At 36.5% G+C, this 25,115-nt stretch overlaps 1 protein-coding gene and 1 pseudogene across 2 annotated transcripts in view; one reads left to right on the forward strand and one right to left on the reverse strand.

Annotated features, from left to right (window-relative positions):
* EXOC2 (exocyst complex component 2) overlaps positions 1 to 25,115 on the forward strand; it is a 256,076-nt gene that overhangs the window by 179,014 nt on the left and 51,947 nt on the right. For both annotated transcript variants that reach the window (XM_054591988.1, XM_054591989.1), the window contains exons 22-23: positions 3,206 to 3,322; positions 22,184 to 22,325. In XM_054591988.1, the coding sequence (XP_054447963.1) occupies positions 3,206 to 3,322; positions 22,184 to 22,325 (259 nt within the window). The remainder of the gene's footprint in view (positions 1 to 3,205; positions 3,323 to 22,183; positions 22,326 to 25,115) is intronic.
* LOC129085815 (uncharacterized) lies at positions 15,798 to 15,897 on the reverse strand (annotated as a pseudogene).

The raw sequence follows: 25,115 nt of genomic DNA on the forward strand, positions 1-25,115 counted from the left end.
AGCCCAGGAGAGAAGTCTAGATACAGACTTATGAATCAGCAATATAAGGCCTGGGGATGGACGACAATACCAGAGAAATTTCTAGTAGACTGGGAGAAGAGCTAAATATATGAAAACAGTATTGGGGGTACCAGTATTTAAAGGATGGCTAGAAGCAGAGGCCTTGAAATTTTCTGTGAAGGAATAACCAGAGAGAAGGAAATCCCTATAGAGAAATGTTCCTGAGACAGATGGAAAAGAACGTTTAAACAAAGGAATATTTAAGAGTATCTTAGACTGATGAAGGGTCAGGTTATGTCAGATGAAAACTAGAATCTCATGACCTTAGCAGTTAAGAGGCCATGTATGACAGTGCAAGAACCGCAGCATTGGACTGCTTAGGGACCATCTTTAGAACAAGAGAGAATAGGAGCTGAGGAAGTTAATACGGAGAGTTTAAGCCATTTTTCCATTGTGTACAAAGAGGGCTAGAGAAGGCATGGGCTAGAGGAAAGATCCTCCTAAATTGAGAAAGGCCTTGCCAGCTATCTGACCAACTATGCTTTTTTCTGTCTTTTAGAACAAGCGTAACTTCTACATGATAATCTTTGCAGTGTTTGAAAACAGCTGCTGTGTGCTTGGAATCTTCCCTTCTCCTAATTAATACTCTAAATTATATAGACATCTCCCAGTCCATGTGCTTGTAGTCACTTAATGTGATAGTTCTTCCTTGAGTGTACTTTGGTCCTTCTTCAAGAGTAGATACAGGACTCCAGTGTGCCCCTGAATATTGGGAAGCAGCCAGAACCACACATTAGGTTACATCTCTCTGTTGATTTACATTGAACATACTGTGAAACAAAACCCCATACTTGCTTCTGCTACTCATGGGACCTTATCCCTTCCATTTTACTCTCCAAAAATTATGTATTTGGTACCAAATTCATTTCCTTAACTCCCTCCCCCCCATGGCATCTTGTTATATTTGGCCCAGATTATTGGTATCTTCCTAAGGTATTGTCCTGTTATCCAGCAGAGTCAATAATGGTAGAAAAAGGTCTAGGTTTCAAGTCAGCAGGCCCTGATTTTTCCTAATCTGCTTCTTGCTAATTGAAAACCTTGGGCATATCACTGAGGGTGTCCAGTTTTCTCCTGGACAAAATTAGGAGAGTCATGCCTATACCTCAGAGACTGATGAGGAATAATTGAAATAATACATAGGGCTATAGTTCTTATCTGCAAGGTCTACCTTTCATAGATTGGGTTGTTATCTTCAAACACATATACTCGTCTCAGTCATTAAAAGCTTTTGATTATTTGTGTTGATAAGAATTTGATTATTTAGATTGCATTACTCAGTTCTTCCTACTTTTATTCCTTCTGACTGGTTAGATTTGAGGGGTGAGGGGGACACTTACTAAAGGTAAGACTTTAAATCACCCAAATAGTTTTTCCATTTTAGGGGAAAAACTATTTTTCTTCAACCAAAGATAATTAATTAATAGGGGTCAGAAGATGCAGCAGGCTCGGGTGGACTCCTAGATAAGGCTAATATTTGGAGGGAAGACTTTTGAATGATAAGGAAATTAAGTCCAGATGAGAATTTCAGGGAGTGCAGCATATTTAGAGTGGCTAGAGAGACATTATGTTTACTTTATTTCATATACTTTACAGGGATGGCATAGGATAACACCAGATCTTGGGCAAGAGGGACTATCCCAGCCTCACCTGTGCACCTTTCCAGTGCTATTACCTCTGCTCTCTTTCTGATTTTTACTTGCCATTTAAATTCAAAGTGTGGAGGAGGAACATACACATCATAACTTTCTCTACCTTTTCCTGTACTCCATTTCCCATCCATAGGTTATCAGGGCTATCAGCAATGTTTCATTTGCTTGAAGGTACCTTAATAATTTCGTGGCCTTTTAATTATATATGTTGATGACCAAAAAAATCATTGAGTACGCTCTACCAAATAAAGATCGGAACACATTAAATATATGAACATATTAAATATTAAATACTTCTAAATTTAGAAAGTTTTAAAAAATTTGATGGCGCTAAATGAAATTACTGGGGGATATAATCTGTGCTTGGTAGTTGAGTTTAAAGAGTATATTTTTTGAACACACAAAACAAACAGACTCATATATACAGAGACCAGGCTGATGGTTGCCAGAGGGGAGGGGGATTGGGGGACTGGGTGAAAAATGGAAGGGATTCAGAGTACAGGGGGAAAGAAGAAGTGTATTTTATCTGTGGTTTGAATACCTCAAAGGACAGGGACCTATTTATTTCCATATTATCATATTGACTTTAACATAAGCTATTCTGATTACATATGAAACAGTAAACAAATATGGGTGAGAACTTTTCCTGGAAAGTGGTTTTTGCCTTAGTTTTTAGTCAGGGGATCTTAAATTAAGGCCCTAAATTAGTCACATTTGTTCCAGAGAATGCTCTTACACCTGACAGAGCACAGGGAAAGTGCTTTCTGTGAGCCACAATAGCAGTGACGAATGCCATTCCTGGAATTCTATTTACAAAAAGAGTTCTCCTGAACTGTAAAAAGATGTTTTATATATTAGCACTAGAGTCTGTAATTTTGATGAGAAATTACTTTAAGCAGCTAGAGCTCTGGAGAGTACAGAACATGGGGCTCTAGTCCTCTCTATTACTGACACTGAGGCAGAGTCTCCTGTACTTTGTATCTTCACTCCCAAAAAGTGGGAGACTATTCTACGTAAAAAATTCTGTGAAGGTCGAAGTTTACTGAAGAAAGCCATCATGTGGATTTGATAATAATTCTCTTATAAACTATTTTATAAAGGGTTTCTGTCATTTTTGTAAATGCTTAAAAATATTAATTTTATAGCTATTTTTTACACAAAGAATTAAATCATAACATGAGCCCCTTGCATGAGAACAACAGCTCATCCTACTTTACTAGTTAACTGTGTTTCATCAATTTATTTCTCTATACAGCTGTTAAATTTCAACGGGACTCCCTAGTGTATTATGTAATAATGAGCAATTAGTAGAATTTTAGAATTGTATGTTTCTATGTTAATATTGGGAAAAAAGTAGCCAAAGAACACCAAAGTGCTGAATGTTGATATTAAACACCAGAAATTATAATTAAACTTAGTAAGTGATAAATGATACTTGTTACACTCTCAATTTGTTACTATAAATGTAATTTCCTAAAAATTTGTTTTACTTTTAGGAACAGCAACTTTTGATAGTACTCAGTAATTGCTGCTACCTAGAACGTCACACCTTCCTAAATATAGCAGAACATTTTGAAAAGCACAACTTCCAGGGAACAGAAAAAATAACACAGGTAAATGAATTATATGTTAAGTGGACAAGTTGATTGTTTTATCATTTTAGTTTCCAAACTATTTTCTCAGCATCCTCTTTCTTTTGTTTTCCTATACTTTTCCCTCTACTTGCCCTCCTCACATCTATATTCCTTCCCCATTTTCACCCCACCCTATTTTTTTAATGATTCCTGTCCTTCTTGTGACTCACCTTGAATAATTAATACTCTCTTCTTTCCTCTAGAGCGAAGTTTCCTCAAGATTAGAGCTGATTAACTCCCCACTTAAGCTGTTCATAAGTGAGGGAAGACAATAATTATAGAAAGGCATAAAATCCAAATCTTTAAGAATCATCTCAACTTTGGCTCCTTTTAGATTAAAGCTTTTACTTATAGCCAACAGCAGACTCCCTAAGCCTGAAGAAAGTTTCTCTTTCTGCATATTAACCCTTTTTCCTCTTTCCCTTTCCATATGTCTGCAATGATCCTTTTGCTTTACTATTTAAGCAGATATGCAGGTGGCTTAGGCGTACACACACATGCACACATGATTGGCTTACAACAGCTGTAGGAAGCTTAATATCTTGCTTAGTATATTGCCTGAAAAACACATACTCTCCAGTCTCTAATCCATGGATATAACAAGGTTGAACAAAAATGAGTCCTGTATCAATGAAGGAAGTTTTTTAAAAAGTTGTACTTTGTTGTTTATATTCTTTCAAATAAGCAGAAAAGGAAAAAATGAAGTAAAACTTTGTTATTAAAGTTTGGTTGGTTCCTGGGCAAAGGTTTATCAGATTTCTAAGTAAAACTAAGCTAGAACCACTTTTAATGTCAGTACCCTTTTCTCAGTGCAAAGAATAAGAAAGATAATGATCTTGTTAATCTTATAATCAAAATGTACTCTTGATGGATTACATACTTTTTACAAATGATGGTTCCAGTTCATGAGCTAGATTCGGATTTTTTTTCAAAGAATGAAAATATAAAAGTGGGTGGCTTTGTCTTTTCCTGCCTTTTTGTAAAGATTAATCATTCTGATGAGAAATGTTGTGACCTACTGCTACAGGGCCAAAAGTCGAGTTTATTTCCAGAAATTTTTGTGTTAAGAATTGCAAGGTACTCTCTTGCAGTAAGAAGTGGACACTTTTTTTTATGTATTAACAATAATGACACCAATATATTTATGGGAGAAGCTTTTATCATTTAAAAAATATATGAAATGATTAGGAATTACATATATAGCAGAAGCAGTAAGTTTGGTTTTTTTGAGGTTTTTACAAAGTTGTAAGTAGGAACTCTCTGTTGCAGGGATTTATATCATTGAGAGATAGGATGAAAGTGACATACAAATAGGTTTAGATATCCTTCCTAGTCTTTGCCCAAATTATTTTGAGACCATAGTAATATGAAGGATTGTGGGGGGAGGGATGCAGCTTAGAATAAACGGTAGGCTATTTTTTTAAATTTAGAATTTGGAATTTTTTAAATTGACCAGTGAGTATTTTGAAATTATTCAGTTGTGTAAATAGTAAACTAGATTTAGATTACAGTATTTTTGTTGATTCTGCTTGTTATGAGTTAATTCATTACTTTTATGATATCAGTGAAGTAAAATATATATTTGCATTAAGGGAAAAGGGGGTGCCAGCTCCTAAGTGTTTTTCACAGTTCCATTTTCAAATGACACGTAACTCTAGAGACAAGATCCTTGAAAAATCATGGGGGCACATAGGTCACATGAATAATTTGGTATCCATTTTTTAAAAGTTAAATGTATTGGTGTGATATTGGTTAATAGGATCATATAGGTTTCAAGTGTACGCTGCTATGGTACTATCTGTATATTGCATTGTGTGCCCACCACCCAAAGTCAAATCCTCTTCTGCTATCATTTGGCCCCTTTTACCCTTTACTACCCTCCTACCCACCCTGCCCCCTGCCATTCTCCCCCTCTCCCCCACTTTCTCTGGTAACCGAACTCAGTTTTATATCCCATGTATGGGTGAAATCATACGGTTCTTAGCTTTTTTTGGACGTATTTAACTTAGCATAATGTTCTAAAGACCCATTTATGTTATCACAGATGGCAGTATTTCATCTTTTCTTGTGTCTGAGTAGTATTCCGTTGTTTATATGTACTACATCTTTATTCAGTCATCTATCAAAGGATACTTTGGTTGTCTCCATGTCTTGGCCACCATGAATAATTCTGCAGTAAACATAGGGGTGCATATATCTTTGCAAATAAATGTTTTTGAGTTTTTCAGTTACATACCCAGAAGAAGGATTGCTGGGTCATATGCTAACTCTATTCTTAATTTTTGAAGGACTGATATATTGTTTTCCATAGTGGTTGTACCAATTTACATCCCTACCTGCAGTGAATGAGGGTTACTTTTTCTCTACAACCTCTCCAACACCTGTCTTGTTGATAATAGTCATTCAAACAGGTGTGAGGTGGTGTCTTATTGTAGTTTTGGTTTGCATTTCTCTGATAGCTAGTGAAATTGAACACTATTTCATATATCTGTTGGCTGTTTGTATGTCTTCTTAGGAGAGGTGTCTGCTCAGGTCCTCTGCCTATTTTTTTTTTAATTGGATTGTTTTCTTGTTTGGTATTGAGTTGTATGAGTTCTTTATACATTTTGGATAGTAACTCCTTATGAGAGCTGTTGTTTGCAAATATCATCTCCCATTTGGTTGGTTGCCTTTTTGTTTTGTTGTCAGTTTCTTTTGCTGTGCAGAAGCTTTTTAGTTTGATATAGGTCCATTCATTTACTTTTTCCTATACTTCCCTTGCCTGTGTGGTCAAATTCATAAAATGTTCTCTATGACCCAGGTCCACAAGTTTAGTACCTATGTTTTCTTCTATGTACTTTATAGTTTCAGATATTATATTTAGGTCTTTAATTCATTTTGAATTAATTTTTGTACATGGGGGCAAAACTGTAATCCAGTTTTATTCTTTTGCATGTGGCTTTCCAGTTTTCCCAGCACCATTTATTGAAGAGGCTTTCTTTTCTCCACTGTATGTTTTTGGCTCCTTTTTAAAAAGTTATTTGCCCATATATATGTGGTTTATTTCTGGCTCTCAATTCTGTTCCATTGATCTATGTGTCTATTTTTCTGCCAGTACCATGTTGCATTGATTGTTGTAGCTCTGTAGTATAATATGAAGTCAGGTAGTGTGATACTTCCAGGTTCCATTATTTTGTCTTGTTTCTGCTTTTGGAATAATGATTCGCTGTGGCCTTATAACATAGTGCCACCGAACACTAGACATTCTTAGATCTCCTTCCAGATATGAACTGGTGGTTTGAAAATGCTTTGCCTGGGCATATTTCCTCCTGCCTTCTTATTTGTACTTTTACCAGTAGAAGGATGAAAATGACCAGTGTTAATTCCCTAAATCTTGTTCATCTTCAAAAGTAGAATTAGTTTAAATATAAGGATAGTACGTAAATAATCATGTTTTAAGAGTTTATTAAACTTAGTGGCCATTGAACATTTAAGCTAGAATGATTTCATATGCATAATTTTATTTGATGCAGATAACCCTGTAAAATAATTAAGGTATTAATTCCAGTTGTTTTTTCAGAGAGGTTAATGATTTAATCTATATAATTAGCAAAGTAAAGCAGGACTCAACGTTAAGTTTTCTGTTTCTAAATTGAGAATGCGTTCTGGCCCAGCACCATATATCTTAAAGAACAAAATTGTTCCCATGAAAATACACCAAAGGAAAATTGTGGTAGCTGTGATTTTACAATTCCAAGGATTTTTTTTTTACATATATAAAATGCTATTTTAGCCTATCCTGGTCTTTATTTAAAAAGCAAGTGTCCAATTTAGAGTTTGTATAATTGCAAATTTTCAATTTATTTGAGACCGTAATCATTAAATAAGGCTGTCAATAAATTCTTGATTGAAGTTTTATTCCAACATAGGTGCTGAAAGGAGGGTAGTTTCTTTTTTTAATATATCCAGGGAAGATTTTTTACATATAGCAATCAGTTTTAAAGAGTATTTGATAATGTTTAGCTTAATTGTATATAATTCTTAAATTTCATTTGAAACCATTTGAATTCACAGATATAAATGACTATTGCTTGTGTCCTCACTTTAGTTTTATTTCCTCATCTCTTCATAATATAAATAGGCTAAATTTTGTTTAGAAGCTATTATTATAAAATAAATTAGTTATAAATTCATCCATTTAGGAGTTTAAGATCTTATGGACAGGAATCTTAAATTGGTCAGGTATGTTCCTGCCTAATAAATATTGAACTTAAATTTTTATCTTATTTAACTTCCTTATTGTATAAATCGGAAGGGAAAAAAGAAACAGACATAAAGTGGTAATACTGTATTAAGGACTCGAGAACCTTATAATTTATAAAGTAAAATGTTGCTTTCCTGATACAGAAGGTAATTCAGAAAAGCTTTCCCAAAGTAAGGAAGGATATAAGCTTTTACATAGAAGATGTGATAAGTTCTTTTGGAAAGTTAGGGAGGTATAGGAAACAAATAGGTAAAAAACCATCAGTTTATCTGTTACATGGGACGTGGGATTGTTAAATCAAAAACCTTGAACCTGAACAGATAAAATTCTACCCCGTAAATAGTTGTCTTTCACCCTCCTTTCTCTGGGGTGTGCTTTGTTTCCTTTTCACACTCTACACATTTTCCTTAGGAGATCTCATCTATTCTTGCTGCTTCATTTATTATCCATGCCCAGGATTCCAAAAATACTTATTTTCAACCTTCATATTGTTCCTAGGATTCAATTCTATTTCCTATGAGACATCTTCACTGGAAGTTTCTACTGGGATTTCAGATCAACAGGCCCAAACTAAAATAGTCTTCCTTTCTCCTTTAAATCAGCTTCTTTCTAGGTGTTTTCTATCTTAGTCAATAGTCATTGAATCAGTAAGAATGGCACTTGGTAATTGTTCTTGTCTCCATGACCCACATCTTGTATCTGTCTCCACTTCTCTAATTTACTCTTCCTGTCCATACTCAGTCCCTTTCACCACTGTGCTTTTGCATGAACCTTCCTCCCAGATTCTTTGCTTAGTCTCTAGATTCTTTCACTCTCCAACTCATCATCTGTGGCATTTCCAGGATGGGCTTTCAGAAATAGAGATCCAATTATTTTTTTTTTCCTTCCCACATTTCAGTGCCCCTCATTACCTGAAGAATAAGACCCAAGTCCCTTAGGTTGATATTTGACCAGTGTTTTAATATTTCTCTCATGTCATTCATCTCTCCTACTCCAGTTTCCTATCATCAGGCCACTTATCTTTCCTTGAAAATTTTATGTGATTTGTCTGCTCATTCATTCATTCATTCAACATTAGCTTGCCCGGCTCTATTTTAAGAACATTTTCCTATGGCTTGTATTGTGCTATATGTCTGGAATGCCTTTTTCTCAGTCTCGATGTAATAAAATCTTGATCATCCTTCAAAGCCCATCTCAGATACAGATGTTTAATCCTGTAAAGAACCTTTTACGACCTCTTCTTCCTATGATGCTTTGTTCACATCCCTGGAATTGCATTTTACACATTACATTATGCTTAGTTTAATACTTTTTTAGATTATAAATTTTTAAAATATTTTGTATTATTTTATCCTTACAAAAGAGTAGATCTTATGTAGGTATAAGAATAATAAAATGCATATGTGTGTTCACCACCAAGCTGAAGAAATAGAGCATCATTACCAGAACGCTACTTGCCCTGATCATTTGTTTGTATCACTCTCTTTTTCCTATAGAGTCACTGCTGCACTTTGTGATTTTTAAACAATACATTGTTTGATATTACTTGTTTTGGGGATTACATGGTATTTTTCTGTATTTCCTTTTTACTCAATATTGTTTTGATATTTATTCACACTGCTGTATGTAGGTTATACTAAATTATAAAATGAACTGGAGAGGGTCTCTTTTTTTCTTCCTCTGAAAAAGTTTGTATAAGACTAGAATTATTTGTTCTTTGACTATTTAGAAGAACACTCTGGAAAAACCTGGGCATAGTATTTTCATTGTGAGATGGTTTTTAATGACTTTTAATTTCTTTAATGTTTAAAGGACCATTTAGGGTTGTTTTTTTTTTTTTCTCCTCTTAGTTGTTGTGGTCAACTGTATGTTTTTTGGACTTGTCCATTTTGCCCAAATTTTCAAATGTATAGCCTGATATTTTTATAATAGTTTCATATTTTTTCAGTCTCATCTGTATCTGTAGTTCTGACCCCTATTTGCACATGATTATTTGCTTAATATTTTCAGTATATTTTTAATCAATCTTACCAAAGTCTTTTTAAGAATCAACTTATGTTTTACTGATCTCTCTCTAATTCTGTTTTTTTTTGTTGTAGTGATCTGGGTGCTTAGCTTAATATTTTGTTTTAGCTCATTTGTTACAAACCTTTCTGCCATTTTAATGTGAACATTTAAGACTATGCATATATTTCCCTTTACCTCTATAGCTATGTCCCAATATTAACATATGGTATTTTAGTTTTTTTAGTTTGTTATTCTCTAATTTTAATGTTATGGGATCTTTTTTTACACACAAGATATATAGAAGTGTGATTTTAAATTTCCACATATTGTTAGTTAGTTTTCTTTGTTACAGATCTCTGACTTAATTTTTTTAAGGTCAAGGAATATTATGTATTTAACTTTGTTGAAACCTGTTTTGCAGGATATATGGAGAGCTTTCTTAAATATTTTCTTTTTTTTTTTTTTAACTCTTTTTCTGTCACAGTTGTCCTAATTTTCACCTGGTGCTCTCCCCTCCACCCACCACTCCCACAGTCAGTCCCCACCCTGTTGTCCATGGCCATGGGTCAGTTATACTTGTTCTTCAGCTGGAGCCTTCCCCTTCTTTCCTCCTTTATTCCCCTCCCCTCTGGTCTATGTCAGTTTGTTCCTTGTTTCTTACCTTGCTTGAAAATCGATGTCCTTTAGTTTTGTTTTTCTTTTTTTAATTATTATATTTTATTGTTTATGCTATTACAGTTGTTCCAAATTTTTCCACTTTGTCCTGCTCCACCTAGCCTCCCCCTGCCCCCACTCCCTCAGGCAATCCCCACACTGTTGTCTATGTCCATAGGTTCTGCACATACGTTCTTGGCTGCTCTATTCCCTTTGCTGTACTTTACATGCCCATGACAATTCTGTAACCACCCATTTGTACTTCTTAATCTCTTCACATTTTTCACCCATTCCCCTGACTCCCCTCCCATCTAGCCGCCATTAAAACATTCTCTGTATCTATGATTCTGTTTCTGTTCTGCTTGTTTGTTTATTTTGTGTTTTAGATTCAGTTGTTGATAGATATGCATTTATTGCCATTTTATTGTTCATATATTTGATCTTCTTAAAGAAGACCCTTTAACATTTCATATAGCACTAGTTTGGTGATGATAAACTCTTTTAGTTTTTTCTTGTCTAGGAAGCTCTTTATTTGTCCTTTGATTCTAAATGATAGCTTTGCTGGATAGAGTAATTTTGGTTGTGGATCCTTGCTTTTCGTCACTTTGAATATTTCTTGCCAGTCCCTTCTAGCCTGCATCGTTTTGTTTGAGAAATCAACTGATAATCTTACAGGGGCTCCCTTGTAGGTAACTAATTGATTTTCTCTTGCTGTTTTTAAGATCCGCTTTGTCTTTAACCTTTGAAATTTTAATTATGATGTGTTTTTGGAGTGGGCCTCTTTGGGTCCATCTTGTTTGGAACTCTCTGTGCTTCCCATACTTGTATGTCTTTACTTCACCAAGTTAGGGAAATTTTCTTTCATTATTTTTCAAATAGGTTTCCAATTTCTTGGTCTTTCTTTTCCCCCTCTGGCACCCCTATGTTGTGAATGTTGGTATACTTGAAGTTGTCCCAAAGGCTTCTTACACTGTCTTCAGTTTTTGGATTCTTTTTTCCTCTTGCTGCTTGGATTGATAGTTTTTGCTTCCTTATGTTCCAGATCTCTGATTTGATTCTCAACTTCATCCACTCTACTGTTGATTCTCTGTACATTGTTTTTTTATTTCAGTTAGTCAATCTTTTGTTTCTGACTGGATCTTTTTTATGCTCTTGAGGGTCTCACCAAGTTCTTTGAGCATCATTATAACCAGTGTTTTGAACTCTGCATCTGATAGATTGCTTTTCTCCATTTTGTATAGTTCTTTCTCTGGAGTTATGTTCTGTCGTTTTATTTGGGCCATGTTTCTTGTCTCCTCATTTTGGCAACCTCCCTGTGTTTGTTTTTATATATTATGTAGAGCTACTACATCTTCCAGGCTTGATAGAGTGGCTCAATGTAGTAAATATCCTGTAGAGTCCAGTGGCACAGCCTCCTCTGTTACCCAAGCTGGGTACTCAAGGTACGCCCGTTGTGTGGGTTGTGTATACCCTCCTGTTGTAGTTGAGCTTTGATTACTGCTGGCACCACCTGTGTGCTGCCCAGGGTCACACATCACTGGCTTTTAAAGGGATCTGCGGATGACTGCTACTTGTACTGGGCTTAGAGATGCCCAGGAGAGGCCAAGCTGTGAATCAAGGCTGGTTGCTGCTTCTGCTGGGCCTGAGGCAACTTAATGAGAGATACAGGGCTTGTTGAACCAGAAGGGGCTTGTTTGAGAAAATTAGGAAAATCTGAAGCATGGGCCAAGACAAGCCATTCCCATGGAAAAGCCACTGGAAACAGCTAGGGTGGGCCTGAAAGTTGGATGAGGAAGGGTTTCCAGGACTTACCAGGGTGGGGCAACAGTGTCAGCCAGGTTGATGGATTCTCAGATACGGCATCTGCCTCCTGGCTCTGTAGGGGGAAGGCTCGGAAAAATAACAGTGGCCTCTGCCAGCACTTCTGTCTGGGAGAAAGCTGCCTCCCAGCTCTCGCCCAGATGCTGGACAATTAATTTCTTCCCCGTAGGTCTCTGATGCCTTTCAATCTTCTGTCCCCTTGCTGGAGCACAGAGGGAGTGAGTCCAAGTAAGTCTGTGCATGGGTTTTCAACCAGTGTGCCACAAGGAATTTTAAAACATGGAATACCTAACTGTATAATCAGGGATACTGACCTCTTTTCACTTAGGTTGTCAAGTAAAAAAAATGGTAACAGTCAACACAACAGTAGCCATCTGGTGTGAATGTCAGGTCAGCAAAATATATTTTTTTTGGTGTGGTACAGAATTTTAGTAATTAGTTTATGTGTGTCATGAGATGAAAAAGGTTGAAAATTGCTGGTGTAGGAGATAGTAGTATGGCAATAAAGTTCTTTCCAATGACCTTCAAATCATCCTGTGTAGGTGGCTGAATCACATACAGCCTCTGGTTAAAACAAAACAAAACAAACAACAGAAAAGGACTATCTCTTTTCCTCTTCTTTAATAGAAGATTGGAGCAATCAACTGAAGCCTAATTAATGGAATGTGAGGTAGTTAGCTTGATTTTAAAAAACTCGCAGAAAAGAAAAGTTTTAGGGATGATGATAAAGTTTAGAATCTTGTAGATGTGAAGGAAGTGAGTCATGATGGTGCTCTCTAACAAGTCATGGAAACATTGTTTTTTTGTTTCAGGGTAAGAATATATCCTGTTTTATCTATAGTTTTCTATTTTTTTAAAAACAGTGCCACTGCTACTAGGGATTAAGCAGTTATTATTTTAGTTAATTATTTTTTAAAGATTTTATATATTTTTAGAGAGAGGGGAAAGGAGGAAGAGAAACATCGTGTGGTTGCCTCTCACGTGCCCTCTACTGAGGACCTGGCCGACGACCCAGGCACGTGCCTTGACTGGAAATCAATTGGTTCACAGGCCAGCACTCAACCCACTGAGACACAACAGCCAGGGCTAAAACTATTTAGCATTTTTTTGGTCTACATTTGATAAGTTATGGTTCAAAAATATAAGGGAATGTTAGTTTGTCATCTGTCCATCCATTTGTAATTAATTAACGATACCTATTAATTGGACTGAACCTAGTAATCCAAATTCACTTAGATATAAGTTCTGATTAGAGTTTGTTTCTATAGAGATGGCTCAGTTAAATATACTTTTTTCTGTCATCTTTAAAAAGAAAAAAACAGATTTTTTAAAATTTATTTTTCTTTCTCAGAAACATACTTTACTTTAAAAAGCATTTTTACCAAAATGTTTTGAAATAGTAAATTAGAAAATTTAAATTTGGAATATTAAAATATATCAAAATAGTGATTTTAATTTATTAACTCTTTTGAGTGAGTTGAAGACAACAGTATAGAAATGGAGGCAATGTGACATCTACTTAGCAGGTGTTTGTTTTCTAGGACCTGTTAAATGTGAACAGTTGTTGTGATAGAGGTCAGGCCATACGATATAAGAATTTCTTTTATTATTATTATTATTGTTATTGTTATCCTATTACAGTTGTCCCATTTTTCCCCCTTTGCTCTCCTCCCAGCCCACCCCTTGCTCCCACAGTCAATCCCCACACTATTGCCCATGTCTGTGGGTCATTCATACATGTCCTTTGACTAGTCCTTTCCACTTCTTTCCATCATTATCCCCCTCTACTCTCCCCTCTGGTCACTGTCAGTCTGTTCCATGTTTCTGTGCCTCGGGTTCTATCTTACTCATTAGTTTCTTTTGTTCATTAGATTCCTCTTGTAGATGAGATCATATGGTATTTGTCTTTCACCATCTGGCTTATTTCACTTCTAATAATAGCCTCCAGTTCCAACCATGCTGTCCTAAAAGGTAGGAATTCCTTCTTTCTGCTGTATAGTATTCCATTGTGTAAATTACAACAGTTTTTTGATCCATTCATCTATCGATGAACACTTTGGCTGTTTCCAGCACTTGGCTATTACAAAAAGTGCTGCCATGAACATTGGAGTGCTTAGGTTCTTTTGAATTGTTGGTTCAGAATTCTTGGGGTATATTCCCAGCAGTGGAATTGCTGGGTCAAAAGGCAGTCCCATATTTAATTTTTTGAGGAAATTCTGTACTGTTCTCCACAATGGCTGCACCAGTCTGCATTCCCCACAACAGCGCATAAAGGTTCCCATTTCTCTGCATCCTCGCAGCACTTGCTATTTGTTGAATAATGATAGCCATTCTCACAGATGTGAGGTGATACTTCATTGTGGTTTTAATTTGCATCTCTCTGATGACTAGTGATGCTGCACATCCTTTCATATGTCTGTGGGTCATCTGTATGACCTCCTTGGAGTAGTGTCTATTCAGGCCTTTGCCCATTTTTTTTTAAATTAGTTAATTTATTTTTTCAAATACATTTGTCTCCGTCTTCCTCCCACCACTTTCCCTTCCCCCACCGCCCCCCTCTCCCTCCCTCAATCTTTCCCCACTTTGGCTTTGTCCATGAGACCTTGCTACATGTTCCTTGACTTGCCCCTTCCCTTCCTTTTCCCCTGCCCACCCCTTCCTCCTTCCCTCTTGTCTCTGTTGGTTTGGGTATTTTTTCAGTGTTGCTGGTCTTATTTTCCTTGCATCTTTGTTTTGTTGATTAGGTTCTGCTTAGGTTCTGCTTATAGATAAGATCATACATTTGTCTTTCGCCGCCTGGCTTATTTCACTTAACATAATGCTCTCTAGTCCCATCCATGCTGCCGCGAAGTGTATTAGTTCTTTTTTTCTTTCTGCTGCGTAGTATTCCATTGTATAAATGTACCATAATTTTTTGATCCAGTCATCTACTGATGGGCATTTAGGCTGCTTCCAACAGTTGGCTATTGTAAATTGTGCTGCTATGAACATTGAGGTGCAGAGGTTCTTTTGTATTGGTGTTTTGGTGTTCTCAGGGTATAGTCCTGGCAGGGGAATCACTGGATCAAAAGGCAGTTCCATTTTCAACTTTTTGAGGAAATTCCATACTGCTTTCCACAATGGCTGCACCAGTCTGCATTCCCACCAACAGTGTACTGGGGTTCCCTTTTCCTCCACAGCCTCGCCAGCACCTGTTGTTTGTGGATCTGTTTATGATGGCCATTCTGACCGGTGTGAGGTGGTATCTCATTCTGGTTTTGATCTGCATTTCTCTGATCCTTTGCCCATTTTTTAATTGGGTCGTTTATGTGTTCCTGATGTTGAGTAGTATGTGTTCTTTATAAATTTTGGAGGTTAAACCCTTATCTGATGTATCATTGGCAAATATGTTCTCCCATATGGTTGGTTCTCTTTTCATTGTGATGATGATTTTTCTAGCTGTACAGAAGCTTTATATTTTCATATAGTCCCTTGCTCTAGGAGATATAGCTGCAAAAATACTGGCTACGTGGGATATCTGAAATTTTACTGTTTTTTCCTTCAGGACATTTATGGTATCACAATTTATAAATCTTTTATACATTTTGAGTTTATTCTTATGTATGATGTATGTTGGTGGTTTAGTTTCATTTTTTGCATGTACCAATCCAGTTCTCTCAACACTGTTTATTGAAGGGACTATTTTTACTCCATATGCTTGTGCCCCATTTGTCAAATATTAATTGACAAAAAAATATGGAACGCTTCACAAATTTGCATGTTATCATTGCACATAGGCCATGCTAATCTCTGTATCATTCCAATTTTAGTATATGTACAGCCAAAGCACGAGCACAAGAATATATTTTGATATGCATACTGCTGCTAAGGAAGTTACAATATAATGGTAGATATTACAAGTATTAGTTTCTTCTACATCTAAAATACTGCCTCTTCATATATCCTGTATTTCTGTAAGTTACTACCAGCTGTTTGAAATACTTTAAAAGGTGCTGCTCAGTTTTAATATGTAGGAATTTAGTGAGTATAGCTATTTCTGAGATAGGTGCCCTGTTTTAGTTAGAGGTATCTAACCTAAAAGGATAGTGTGCCCTCAGGCATCACCTTCTCTGAGAGGACTTTTCAGTTCTCTTAGTAGTGCCCCTTTAAACACTCTCTGTCTGCTTCCTTAATAGCCTTTTCTTTTTTTAACATGTGGTTTTATGAATGTTTGTCTTTCTTTTCTGTTAGACTGTGATTTCCTTGATGGAATTTTTCCATTTAACTTACATCCATCACTGTCAGGTAGTGCTTTAATGATGGATACGCCTTAACCTTACATTTTGAGTAGAGTCAAGCACACTTAGTTAGTATCTGTGTTCATAGCTGGTATGAACAGGTCATTAGTGGAAACAAAGTAGTTGAAATAATAATAATTGCTGCTAGTATTTATTTTGTACTTTAAATGCACTACACAAGTTTTATAAATTATCTTTTTAAATTTTCACAACAAAATTTATGAGGTGAGTACTATTTACCTTAATCTTACCACATCACAAATTAATGCTGCCACTGTACTCTCTTTTTGTTTCATTTGCCTAGTATCTTTCTACTCATCTATTTATCTTCTACCTTTTTTGAAAAAAATTGAGGTATAATTTGTATACAGTAAAATACACAAATCCTAAGTGTACAGATTGGTGACTTTGTTTACACATATGTATATCCGAGTATCCACCACCCAGATCAAAAAATAATAATATACCTCATGTCCCATTCCAGATAGTAGGCACCCATCTCACCACTATTATGATTTCTATCAGCATAGATTTTTTTCACTTGTTTTTGAACTAAATGTAAAATGGAACCATACAGTTTGTATGTAGCCTTTTGAGTCTGTCTGCTTATGCTCCAACTTAATAATTTTGGAAATTCATCAAAATTGTGTGTCTCTCAGTAATTTAGTATCTTTTATTGCTGAGTTTGCATAACCACATTTTGTTTATCATTCTCATGTTACTGGACTTTAGGTTGTTGGAATTTAGGTTTTTATGAATATAGTTGGTGTGACTATTGCTATACAAGTCTTTCTGTGTACATTTGTATGTTACTCTTATCTTGGATACAGTAGTCCCCCATTTACCTGCAGTTTCACTTTCTATAGTTTCAGTCCCACGATCAAGCATGGTCTCAAAATATTAAATGGAGAATTCCAGCTAAATAATTAATATTTTTAATTGCATGCTCTTCTGAGTAGTGTGATGAAACCTCTTTCTGTCCTGTTTCACCCTGCCCTGGGAAGGGAATAATCCCTTTGTCCAGTGTATACACACTGTACATGTAGTACAATAAGGTATTTTAAAAAAGATGCCAAATCACATGTAACTTTTATTACAGTATAATGTTTTAATTTTTCTATTTTATTATTAGCTGTTGTGCTTCATCTTTTACTGTGCCCAATTTATAAGTTAAACTTTATCATAGATATCAGGTATAGAACAAAAACATAGTATGTATAGGGCTTAGTTTACACGGTGTCAAGCATCCACTGGGGATCTTGGAATGTATCCCTGCAGATAAGGTAGGTGCTGTATATAACTCGAAGTGGGATTGCTGGTCATGGAATAAGTCGATTAGAAACTTTGAATTAGGGACTTCCAGCCAAGTTGGAGGTGTAGGTAAATACACTTTGCCTCCTCACACAACCCAGAGAAGGACAACAACAAATTTAAAAACAAAAAATAACCATAACTGCCAGAAAATTGAATTGAACTGTGTGGATGTCCAACAGCCAACAATCTAAAGGAGAAACAGTTGTCCAGACTGGTAGGAGGGGTGAAGAGTATGCGCAGCAAGACAGAGGCTAGAGGACTGGGCAGGCAAGGTGGCAACTGGCAGACCAGGTGGTCCCACATTTGTATGTGGATAAACCGTGAGGGACAGCTGGGGAACGAGACAGACCATGCAATCTAGGGTTCCAGCACAGGAAAATAAAGCCTCAAAACCTCTGGCAGTAAAAACCTGTGGGTATTGCGGCAGCAGGAGAAACTCCGAGCCTCACAGGAGAGTCCATTGGAGAGACCCATGGGGTCCTAGAATGTACCGGAACCCACCCATCCAGGAATCAGCACTAGAAGCACTTTGTTATGTTCCAGTTTGCTTGTGGGTAGCAGAGGAAGTGACTGAAAGCTGGCCAGGAGCCCAGCAAGTGGCATTGTTCCCTCTTGGACCCCTCTTACACACCCAGCATCAGAACACAGCGACCTAGGTTGCCCCACCTTGGCAAATACCTAAGGCTCTGCCCCTCCCAACATAGCAGGTACGCTGAGATAGAGTAATATGGCCCAAATGAAAGAACAGAACAAAGCTCCAAAAATAGAACTAAGCAATGAAGAGATAACCAACCTATCAAATGCACAGTTCAAAACACTGGTAATCTGGATGCTCACTAAATTGGTTGAGTGTGGTCACAAAAAATGGAGGAAAAAGTGAAGGCTATGCAAAGTGAAATAAAGAAAAATATACAGGGAACCAACAGTAGAGGGAAGGAAACTGAGACTTAGATCAACAATTGGGAGCAGCAGGAAAAGATAAACATTCAATCAGAACAGCATGAAGAAACAAGAATTCAGAAAAATGAGGAGAGGCTTAGGAACCTCTGGGACAACTTTAAATCATCCAACATCCAAATTTCAGGAGTGCCAGAAGGAGAAGAGGAAGAGCAAGAAATTGAAAACTTACTTGAAAAAATAATGAAGGAGAACTCCTCCAGTCTGGCCAAGGAAATAGACTTCCAGGAGATCCAAGAAGCTCTGAGAGTCCCAAAGAAGTTGGACCCAAGGAAGCACACACCAAGGCACATCGTAATTACATTACCCAACATTAAAGATAAGGAGAGAATCTTAAAAGCAGCAAGAGAAAAGGAAAGAGTTATGTACAAAGGAGTTCCCATAGACTACCAGCTGATTTCTCAAAAGAAACCTTGCAGGCCAGAAGGGGCTGGCAAGAAGTAACTCAAAGTCATGAAAGGCAAGGACCTACATCCAAGATTATTCTATCCAGCAAAGCTATCACTTAGAATGGAAGGGCAGAGGTAAGTGCTTCTCAGATAAGGTCAAGTTAAAAGAGTTCATCATTAGCAAGTCCTTATTATATGAAATGTTAAAGGGACTTAAGAAAAAGAAGAGCAAAACTATGAATAGTAAAAACATAACAACTATCATCTAAATAAAACAAAGCAAACAACTAGAACAGGAAAAGAATAATAGATATGGAGATCACATGGAGGGTTATCAGCAGGGAGGTGGAGGTGGGGAGAATGGGGGAAACGGTGCATGGAGGTGCAGGAAATAAGAAGCATAATTGGTAGGGACAAAATGGACAGGGGGAAGTTAAGAATAGTATAGGAAATGGAGAAGCCAAAGAACTTATATGTATGACCTTTAGACATGAACTAAGGCAAGGAGGGGAATGCCGTGGGAGGGGTGGTGCAGGGCAGAGGGCAATAAAGGGGAGGAAAAAAATGGGACAACAGTAATAGCATTATCAATAAAATATATATTTTTTAAAAAGAAACTTTGAATTAATTTCCAATGTAGGTGTATTATTTTACACTCAGACAGCAATGTATAATTCTTCCAGGTAATCCACATCTTCATCGACGCTGAATGTTACCATTTTTTCTATCATTGCTTTCATTTACTTTCCCTGATAAATAATGATGTTTGGCATCTTACACATTCAGATAATCATTTTTAGATATTTTCTTTTTTTAAAGTTCTTGCTTAGTTTGCCTACTCATTTTTAAATTGGGTTGTTCACCTTTCTATGAGTGATTTTTAGAAATATGTAAATAAACCCTTTGTCAGATACACATTTTTTTCTCCCAGTCTGGCCAGTCCACCCCTCCCACAGCATTTCCATCCCTGCCTTAGTTCATGTCCATTGGTCGTACATATAAGATCTTTGGGTTCTCCATTTCCTATACTGTTCTTAACCTCCTCCTGTCTATTTTGTCCCTACCAACTAATACTTCTTATTCCCTGAACCTTTTCCCCCATTCTCCCCCTTGCACCTCCCTGCTAATAACCTTCCATGTGATCTCCATATCTATTATTCTTTTCCTGTTCTAGTTGTTTGCTTTGTTTGTTTTTGTTTTTTCAGATGATAGTTGTGAGTTTCTTAAGTTTTTACTATTCATAATTTTGCTCTTCTTCTTTTTCTTAAGTAAGTCTATTTCCTTGGCCAGACTGGAGGAGTTCTCCTTCATTATTTGTTCAAATAAGTTTTCAATTTCTTGCTCTTCCTCTTCTCCTTCTTATGATCCTTATGATTCAGATGTTGGTACATTTGGAGATGTCCCAGAGTCTTCTTACCCTCTCCTCATTTTTTTGAATTCTTGTTTCTTCATTCTGTTCCAGTTGACTATTTATTTCTTCCTTATGCTCCAGTTCATTGATTTGAACCCCAGCTTCCTTTCCTTCACTGTTGGTTCCCTGTGGATTTTTCTTTATTTCACTTAGTGTAGTGTTCATTTCTTCCCTTATGATTTTACTTGAGTTCTCTGAAAATCCTTATCTCCAGTGTTTTGAACTCTGCATTTGATAAGTGGCTTTCTCTGTTTCACTTAGTTCTTTTTCTGTAGTTTTGATCTGTTGTTTCATTTGGGCCATATTTCTTTGTCTCCTCAATTTGGCAGCCTCCCTGTGTTTGTTTCTGTGTATTAGGTAGAGCTACTTTTGAATCCCTGTCTTGGCACACCTGTTACATTGCAAGGGGCAGAACCTTAGGTATTCACCAGAGTGGGGAAGTCTGTTTGGCTGCTTTTTGACACTGTATGTGGAGAGGGGTTTCAGAGAGGAAACAATGCCAGATGCCTGGCTCTTGCTCCAATTCCAGTCACTTCCCCCACTTTCCATATGCAACTGGCACCCTTCTAGCTGCTGCCCTGGTGCTGAATCCTGGAGTGGGTGGGTTTGCTTACATTCTAGTACTGTGTGGGTCCTTTCAGTGTATGCTCCTGAGAGACCAGCAGTTTCTTCTGCCACCTCCAACCCCTACTGGCTTTTACAACCTGAAGTTATGAGACTTTTCTTTCCTGGCACTAGAACCCTAGGCTGAGCAGTCTGGCCTGAGGCTGGGATTGCTTGCTCCCCAGGTGTTTCTCCTGGTTTAGCCACGACACATCAATGTAGGATCGCCTGTTGCACTGGCCACCGCTGCTGCTGCCTCACTGCTGCAGCCTTGCCACTGCCACTCTACATCCTCTCTACCCTGGCTCCCCATCTCCAGCCCTGCTACCTGTCTGGATGAATATTTCTTCTTTAAATCTTTGGTTGGCAGACTTCTCTGCAGTTCAGTTTTCTGGCCGTTCTGGTTGTTTTTTGTTTTAACGTTAGTTGTGATCCTTCTTACTATTATACGTGGAGATGAAGCGTGTCTACCTATGTCTCCATCTTGGCCAGAAGTCTATTTTCATGAAGTCTTGTTTTATATTATACTTTAATTTCCTTAAGGGTTTTCATTATTTTTCTAAGTTCAAGTGTTGCTTTTCTCCTCTACAGCTGAATTTCACTTGCCTGACATACATCCTTGTTTATACTTTTAGACTTTCTAGATGTGTGTTTGTTTCTCAGTATTAGCTTCTTAAAACGCAGATTGGAGATTGGGATTGGAGAGAAGCTTGTGTTTTGTGGATCAATGGTGTAGAAGTAGATAGGTCATTAGTCTATCATAGAAGAACTGGGCCCACAGACTCTTTATTCCCCAAGCTCAGTACTCTACCCAGCCACTTTAACTTCTTTGGTGCCAGTGAGACCCATCACAGACTTGTTCAACTGATGCTAACTTACTTCCTTACCTTGTTCTTCTCCCACTATCAACAGGAACTTGCAGTACATGTGAGCTGAACTTTCTGTGTAAATAATCTATAATCCACATATGGGGGTCCATTCTTACTGTACTAATATCTGTGCTAAAAGTAGTCTTTATTATTGAACATAAATAAAAATGTTTTTTGTAGGAAAATTGATAAGTACTTTTAAAATGTGCTGAACTGTTTTTAAATTTACATTATTACCTTTTTCCTTCACCCTTAAATGAACAACTTATAATTACTCTTTATTATGTGTTTTTAGGTTAGCATGACCTTATTGAAAGATTTAGACCAAAGATTGTTTGAAAACTACATTGAGTTGAAAGCAGATCCCATCGTTGGCTCCTTAGAACCTGGAATTTATGCAGGCTATTTTGATTGGAAAGACTGCCTGCCTCCAACAGGTAAATGGTTTCAAGTTATCGAAGTTCTCTAAAAGTATTCTAATACATCTAGAGTAATAAATATGGATATGCTTTTTATCAATTAACATATGCTTAAAATTCTTCTCTTTTTATTCACTTTTCATATATTCACTGAGGGATTAGTTGGATTGTAACTTTTTATTAGTTAAAACCCACTTCTTGATACTTTGGAATTTAGTATGCTTTTAAATACTTAAAATACTTAATGGCTTAGTTATTTTTAAATTCCAGAGAATAATTCATTATACCTTATAATATTTTACAATTTTTGTAATGCATACTTGCTTCCTGCAGTATTCATTTATTGCACAAATATAATAGACTTCAACAGTTTTTTGTTTTTTTTTTTAATCATCACCCAAAGATATGTTTTTAATGATTTTAGGGAGAGAGGAAGGAGGAGAGTAAGAGAAAGGGGGAGAGAGAAAACATCAATGTGAGAGAGAAACATTGATCGGTTGCCTCCCATATACACTCCAACTAAGGGCCACAACCTAGGTATATGCCCTGACTGAGGATCAAACCCACAACCTTTTGGTGTATGGGAGAATGCTCCAACTAACTAGAGCCACCAGGCCAGGGCCAGACTTTGACAATTTTATACAATGACTTTGCAACCATTATTTAAAAATTTCATTAAGAAATATGGACACTTCTACATAAGACCTAACTATTGATGCTGAGAAGGTGAAGGATAGAAGGAAAATGTATAGGAGTAATATATTATTATAGTAATTTAGCAAAGAAAATTGACCTGCAGAAAAATGACTGACACAGTTTCAGTATTAACTATTGCTTGTTGAATCAAATAAACTCTTTGATTAATCAAATAGTTGCCTCTTTGTATGAATAGTTTGCAATACATAAAACCAAGCTAATAACTTTTATATGTAGAAGTAATCTTAGATAGAAATGATCATGTTTACATTAGACATAGGTTCTTTGTGGAGATAGATATATATAAATAAAATAGTTAATTGTTAACAGATTTGAGTTAATCTGCATTCTTTTAACTCACTGCTATAATCACTTTTTGTTTTTTTATGTAATGATTTTATTAAATGGCAGTAAAATCATTTACTGTTTAACACCTCTGGTTTTTATCATATAGTGTGTACAGTAGATGATAACAATAGAGTGATATCAAAAGCCTAAACTCAAAACCAGAATCATTAACTTAATAATATTATATGTGACCACAGGTATTTAATTTTCTGAAATCACAGTCATTACTGTCATATGAGGCCTTTTACGTATAGCTGGCCATAACTGATCATTTTTTCTAAACTCCATTACCTTTTTATACACATGTCGGCTGTTTCCAAACTGGATTATACTTTATATCCCAAATACATCCTTTTAAAATTTAAATTAGATTTGTCAGTTTCGTACTTAAAAATCCTTGCAGTATATTACTATTATACTGTACTTACAGAACATAGTGCCGGCCTCTGCTTGTGCCTTGACGCACCTCCACCGTATATAAGTTCCTCAGCCATGCTCCAACACAGTGGGTCTTTTTGTTGCTCAGACTTTCCAAATCCTTCCACCTCAGGGCTTCTTCAAGACTGTTTCTTCTTTGCCTAGACAATAATTCTCCCTTATCTTCATAGGGCGGACTACATTTTGTCATTCAGACCTCAACTTAAATATTGCTATACCAGCAATCCAACCTGAGGAAATGGCGTAACCAATGGAGAACAGTAATGGTGTTTTAGATTTAACCTGTGAAAATTACTCATATTATTTCAACAGAGAATTTATACATGTGGTTCTAGCACTGGCCATTATTCTGAATGAGATTATTAAAGCTAAATCCATACGGTCATATTCTGGGGTTAATTATCACAACATTGTTGATAAAATTGACCTTCTGTGATAAACATGGTTTATGACTTTAAGTAAACAAATAATGACTTTCAACAACAAATTATCATTCTCATTCTCAAGATCTTCAGTCAACAGCCTCTGGAACTTTTGATCTGTAGCCTCTATTCAAAACTCTTGGGCCCAGATGACTTGGAATTTCAAAATTTTTGAATTTTAGAAAGATAATATAGTACATGTACCATATATATTATGTTAAGCTCAACAGGGGTTACTGCAGAGAAGCATGAAGTGATAATAATATTCTGTTCTGTTCAGTTCAGGTGAGAAATGCCACTGCAAGAGTTCACAAATTTGCAAATTCACAAATAAAACTTGCCTCCTCAACCCTGTAGCTCCATTATCTAAACTTCTGCTTGGTACACAGAGCCTGGTCAGTAAATATTTGTTTACTAACTTATGGATGACACCCTGGCAGCTACTTCTGCTCATGGCCTCACTCCCTGCTCATCACTCCCCTGATTGACTTGAGCATCCTTCAGGCTCACCTCTGAGCTGAGTGCTTTCTCCAAGTCTGCCTCCATCACACTGACAACATGGGTCTCTTGCTCTCTGAACCCCCTATTATACCTTTTAACTTCTCTTTTTTTATTCCCCTATGTTGGGGGAATTTTTAAATAAATAAGTGAGGAGATTCCTTTCACATTTACAGACTTCAAATTATTTAAATAGTTTTATAGAGTAATGACCGAAAGGTTCAGATTCCAAAGGGCAGATGTCAGAATGATTTTTCAACAAAATCTCTTTATTTTCTACTCAAAGTAACAGTATGCGATACTCAGATATCAACTTACTAGGTTCTTAGCCTTCTGGTGGTGAGCTATTTCCAGGTCTGTTTCAAATTTGTTTGATAGCTTTTAGCAGAACTGAATGTCACTGCCC

Source organism: Pteronotus mesoamericanus, unplaced genomic scaffold (assembly GCF_021234165.1).
Source record: "Pteronotus mesoamericanus isolate MK-2021 breed Mesoamerican mustached bat unplaced genomic scaffold, CSHL_Meso_final scaffold_31, whole genome shotgun sequence".
Classification (NCBI taxonomy): domain Eukaryota; kingdom Metazoa; phylum Chordata; class Mammalia; order Chiroptera; family Mormoopidae; genus Pteronotus; species Pteronotus mesoamericanus.